At 50.0% G+C, this 5564-nt stretch overlaps 1 protein-coding gene and 1 long non-coding RNA gene across 2 annotated transcripts; one reads left to right on the forward strand and one right to left on the reverse strand.

Moving 5' to 3' along the window:
* Positions 1-2001: 2001 nt before the first annotated feature.
* On the reverse strand, positions 2002-3434 carry Ubl4b (ubiquitin like 4B). The gene has a single exon (XM_031376155.1). It carries the CDS (start codon positions 3309-3311, stop codon positions 2709-2711), a length of 603 nt encoding a protein of 200 aa, XP_031232015.1. The 5' UTR covers positions 3312-3434; the 3' UTR covers positions 2002-2708.
* A 649-nt stretch (positions 3435-4083) lies between these two features.
* Positions 4084-5082, forward strand: LOC116094250. Its single transcript, XR_004120011.1, has 2 exons — positions 4084-4151; positions 4938-5082. It is a non-coding gene; the product is annotated as an uncharacterized LOC116094250 (long non-coding RNA).
* Positions 5083-5564: the final 482 nt, after the last annotated feature.

Genomic DNA, 5564 nt, shown 5'->3' on the forward strand with positions numbered 1-5564 from the left:
TCTTAATATAGCTGGTACAAGACTATGACAGAGGCCCCAGAATGTTTGCTGATGAAATCAATACACGGTGAGGCAGCACACAGGCCAAGAAGCCTTTCCTATTTCAATCAGAAATCGTTTTGCCAGGGACCAGAGGGGTTTGGGACTTCAGGTAGGTGATCCAGGAGGAAGCTAGGGCGGGGAGTCCACATTCTCAGTGGACATGCATACAAAGCTGGCTGTCGCAAGATGCAGGCCACTTGAGCAACGCGGAAGTTACCTCTAGAAACGTGTGTCCATTCCTAGTAGAGGAGGGAGAGGTAATACGGGGAGTTAAAGAGCTATCTGCCCAGAGCTGAAGTTCAGAAAGACCTTGCTCATCCCCCAAGTGGTGATATAGAGTAGGGGACAGAAAGCTCTTCCAGTAATCTATAGTACTAGTGGAGGGTCCTTGCGGCAGGTATGTCCACATATACAGCAGGAATCTCATGGAGGAGTCAGTATCTGCTGAGGACTTGCTCCACATTCATGATGCATTCCATGCATCCTCAATACATCTGCACCTGCTTTTCCCTAAGTATAAATTTTATCCCCTCCTGGGGAATGAAACACATACCTCTATAACAAAAGGTACTGCACTGAGTGACACTATCCCTGGGTTAACAAAAATTTTGCCTGACTTTACGTGCATGTTGTTAGTACATGCGCTCTAGTGCTCGACTTTTGAGGGGCAAAGGGGTGAAGGGGGGCCCTTGGGAGGGATGGGATCAGTTGTAGGAGACACAGAGCAGATGGGAGGATGGACCAACTTTTGTTCTTCCCAGTTTGGGACTGGACGCATCCTCCCCTGAACTTCCGGCCATGGGAGCAGGAGAGTAGCTGGCTGCCCTACCTTTCTCTCTGCCACTAGCACCAGCCAGAGAAAACAAAGGCTTTGCCTGCCCTTCATGCCAGCTTCCCTCAGCAAAGAGAATAAAACGCCCCACTTAGTTTTATCGCTCAGAGGTTTCCTGGGAAATGGGCTATTAGTTCCCCTAATGTAAAGATAATGGGCTTGTCCCCATTGGCAAATGGCACCAACCCAGCACAAATGAATTCACAGAACCATCACAAGACCTCCCAGAAGATGGCAAATAGCCTAGGAATGAGAGTGGGATTGGGATAGGAACTTTAGAGAGGTGTGGACCCCACCCCACCTCCACCTGTGGGCAGTGAATCTGGCAAGAGTCATTCAGACCCCTGGAGTCCTGCCTTTCTTCTCCCCTTATTAGACAGGGTAGAGGTGGATGCCATCAGCAAGGTGAAGTTGTCTCTAGTGAAGAGATGACAGAACAATGCTACCCAACAGGCTTTCAGAACAGAGGATCCCCAGGTCCTTCCTGCCATCACTGTGGAGCTAACTGTTAGAAAATACACCTACTATACCAACTACACTTCTTGCCTACATCAATGTCTTTGGGGTAAGTGGATATTATGATACAGGTCGAAAAGCTCAGCATCCTACAGAGGAAGAATGTCAGCCAAGATATTGGTTGGCTTAGGCTGAAGGTCAAGCCTATAAGCCAACGACAGAGTACTTCCCAAAGAAATCAGACCTCTGCTCATTCTTTTCCAAGAACCTATCTCCCCCGGCCCTCTCCACAGTCTCCATCTCTGGCCTCCAGGACTGGAATTCTACAGGAACAATACTTTAGGGACTTCATCCCCCAAAAGAAAGACCATGGTTCTCAATAGACAGCCCCGAATCTATCCCATCCATACACAGTACAGGGTTTCTCATCTCTGATCTAGGGCTGTGCTCTTAACCCCAGGTAGACAAAAGACCTCTGGCATATTCTGCAAGGCAGAAGCATCAGACCATATAGCCACAGGCTGTGCTCTATGGGCATAACCCTGTGTATATCTCTCATTGACAAGGGTAGAAAGCCTTGTTTGTAACTGTTTTTTCCCCATCTCCAAAGAAGTACTGGGCAATGCCAGTCAGATAGCAGAAGCTCGGCACTACCTTGATTAGTCAGGATGTGCTAGTTAGTGGGCATAACTTTATTTAGGCTGGCCCCACAAGTGGGCCACTTGTAGACCATTTTTCATGCCTAGGACTCTGTTTCCTGCTATTCTGGGACTTCATCTGAATTTCCACAAGCCCAGGGATTAGCCTATGCAATTGGCCATTTTCCCCAGCCTTTTCCTTGACTCCTGTCTCTGTGGTCCCATCTCTGAAGTTATGGAACCACAAGCAGGGCAGCAGGGCAGCAGGGCAGCAGGGTAGCAGGGCAGCAGGGTAGCAGGGCAGCAGGGCAGCAGGGCTAGCCTCACCACGAGTTCAAGGGCAGCTGACAGCCTTCCTCATCCCTATACTACTGGGGGTCTGGGTTCTATAAGTCACACTTGTCTGTTCTGAAGGAGAAGAGGCTCTGTCTTGAGCCTTGGAGACTTTCTCTGAGGCATGCTTTGGCAAAGCTGTTCCACTCAGTGCCAGGATAGACTTTGACAGTCCCTATAGCATACCTTGGGCCATTCAAATCCCTTGTAGCAGAGAGACAGTGCTAGAATCAGTCTGCACTTCAGAAGGGGACCTACAGTTGAGAGGGCATAGAAGGATCCAGGTATCTTCCAGCTACTTAATAGTTTAGCATCTCCATCAGGAGAAAGCAAAGAGAAAAATTGCCCAAGAACATAGAAGGGTCAGTCCAGGGGAAGTTTAGTGAGCAAGAGAAGGATGGGCCAATTTACTGATCATCCTCCTCACCCTCCTCTTCTTCCTCCTTTCCTCCTCCTCCTCCTCCTCCTCCTCCTCCTCCTCCTCCTCCTCCGCCTCCTCCTCCTCCTGCCCCTCCTCCTCCTTCTTCATCGTTTTGCTGGAGTTCTGATGCAACAGCAGGAGCTTCCTTTTCCTCCGCCAGCTCTTCAAGCTGCTGCTGTGCTAAGAGCTGGCCCACCAACTGCTCCAGGGCCTCCAGGCTCAGGCTCTGCAGACGCTCCTCATGCTCCTGCCTCAAAAACCCCAGCACTGTCTTTGAATCCTTTGGTCCAAAATGTTTATCTAGGACCTGGCCCAGCTGGAGCCACAGGGGCTGGGTTTGGTGGGTCTTGTCCAATGCTATGTCCTCTTGAGGCCGCATGATGACATTGATGGAGGCATTGGGTCCAATGCTGTAATCGGAAAGGTATTTGTCATCATCCAGGAGCTGGCCTCGGAACAGCAGATGCTGCTGCTCCTCTGGCACCTGCAGGTGCTGAGAAACCAGTTTCTTCAGCGTGGCCACACTTTCTTTTCCAGATACATTCAGGCTGCATCTTCGGCCCAAGAGCAGCTTGACCGTGAGGAACATTGGGGCCAGAGAGGAATCAGGAGGGATCCATGCTCTGAGAGTTGCCCTGAAGGTATAGGGCCTGATAGGTGACCCTGTCACTGCTCCTAGTAAGGCAAGGGCCCAGCCCACACGGACAGCCACTAGTTAATGCACAGTGATGTCATAATGCTACAGGAGGGCTCATTTCCAGAGCAGAACTTTAGGGACAGCAGAGGGGCATTGTGGACATGAAGCATCTTTCCTTCCTGAGAAAAGAGGGGAGAAGGACAGGGTTGGGGGAGGGGGATGATCGGGAAAGAAAATGTAGGCTGAGGAGAAATGAGAGCTGGAACAGAGATTAGAGAACAGGGAGAGGCACTGTCCCGACAGCATGGCCGCTGATTCTTTCAGCACGTGTCTTGGGTACTGTCTTGCTCTCTTGGTGTCAGCCAGAGAAACCACAGAGACCTAGGAACAAAGCAGGGAAAGCTAGGACAGAGCCACTTATGGTGCCTGTCTTGAATCCGTAGCCTCAACTTAATCCACACATCCTACAAGAGACTTTAATGATGCCTTCCTTGCGAGAAGGGAATGTGTAGGCTCATTTAATCTTACAGCAAGAGGCACATAGCCGTATCTTTATGGTGGCCCACCTTGCCTCTTAAAACATGTCAAGCAGGCTCTGAGCAGACTCTGGGGTCAGAGGTACATAAGGAACAGGGTATTTGTTGGGCATTTGAGTGCTGCATTTGGCAAGTTTCACTACAACACATTGTTGATCTTGGCCCAAACCCTCGCCAGGTGGAGTAAGCCCAAAAAGGAGGTACTTTCTTGGTTGAGAAGCAAGTAGCCCTAGAAGAGAGCTAACGTCCCTAGTAGGTAAGCTGACTGACTGCATTGGAGACTCACTCAGTTCTTCCCAGCACCCAAATCCTTCCTTTCCTTCATCCTTTCTTCCTCCATCCCTGCCTGACTTCTTTTCCTTTCCCACAGCCCTGACCCTACAGAGAATGACAATGTTGACAATAAGCATAGCTTTCCTGAGCCTGCCCATCCATAGCACCCCACTCCAACCCTGTCCCAAGGTCACTCAACCTTCACTCATGTCTCCTTGGCATCTAAGAGCAGGGGAAAGAAATACCTATGGGTGCACGGACTGTCACTACACTTATTCTCCCATGGGAGCATGGACTGTCACTACACCTATTCTCCCATGGGAGCATGGACTATACCTATTCTCCTATAGGTACCCGGACTGTCACTACATCTGTTCTCCCATGGGAGTGCAGACTGTCACTATACCTATTCTCCTATGGGAGCATGGACTGTCACTATACCTATTCTCCCATGGGAGCATGGACTATCACTATACCTACTCTCCTATAGGTACCCGGACTGTCACTACATCTGTTCTCCCATGGGAGCGCAGACTGTCACTATACCTATTCTCCCATGGAAACGCAGACTGTCACCATACCTATTCTCCCACTCCTGTATTCTCACTCTTGGCAGATGATACAGATTGTGGTCCACAGCACTCACAAATCAGGAATCCCAGCCACTGAGCTTCTTGTTATTCTTCTTATTCCCAAAAATCCCCGTAGAGTTCAGCTCCCCCCTGGTCCCCACTGGCCCCAGGTGATGCAGGCTCTTTTCTCCCTACAGCCACTGCTCTGAACTCAATTTCATCTCAGTCCGCTTAGGCCCACTCATTCCATGGCCAAAGGACTGCCCTAAAGTTACTAAGAGTCCTGGAAGTTTAATCCCTTCGCTTTTGGAATAAACGCAAGCCTTCCTGGCCTGGCCCTGAGGCTTTCCTGGCCTGGTCCTTTGTTTATCACCCCAGTCTCATCGCACCCTCACTTTTCAACCTACACTCCAGACAGGTGAACCTGCCTTTGTTCCTGCTTGCTTCCCCATTTGAACTCTACTAACATCCTGCAAACCCTGCCTGCCTTAAAAATCACCTCCTCCGTGAAGCCTTCTCTCCTTTCCCCAGTCTTGGACAGAGGGAATCCCTCTGTGCAGCCATTTTTCTAGTGGTTAGTACATCCAGCACATACACACCCGCCCCTCCCTCTGATGCTCAATGGAAGTATCTGAGTCTCACCCACTGTGGTACCCACACCTTCAGTACACTGAGTTTTGTATAGAGATAGCCCTAAACACACATGCGTTAGAAGAAGAGATCCAATATAGACACAAAAGCCATGCAGGATTGTAGGATGCCGTCCCGCAGCTTCCTACTAGCGTGGGTTTCCACGAACCAGGAATGTGGGAGACCTGCAGTAT

Source organism: Mastomys coucha, unplaced genomic scaffold (genome assembly GCF_008632895.1).
Source record: "Mastomys coucha isolate ucsf_1 unplaced genomic scaffold, UCSF_Mcou_1 pScaffold16, whole genome shotgun sequence".
Classification (NCBI taxonomy): Eukaryota; Metazoa; Chordata; class Mammalia; order Rodentia; family Muridae; genus Mastomys; species Mastomys coucha.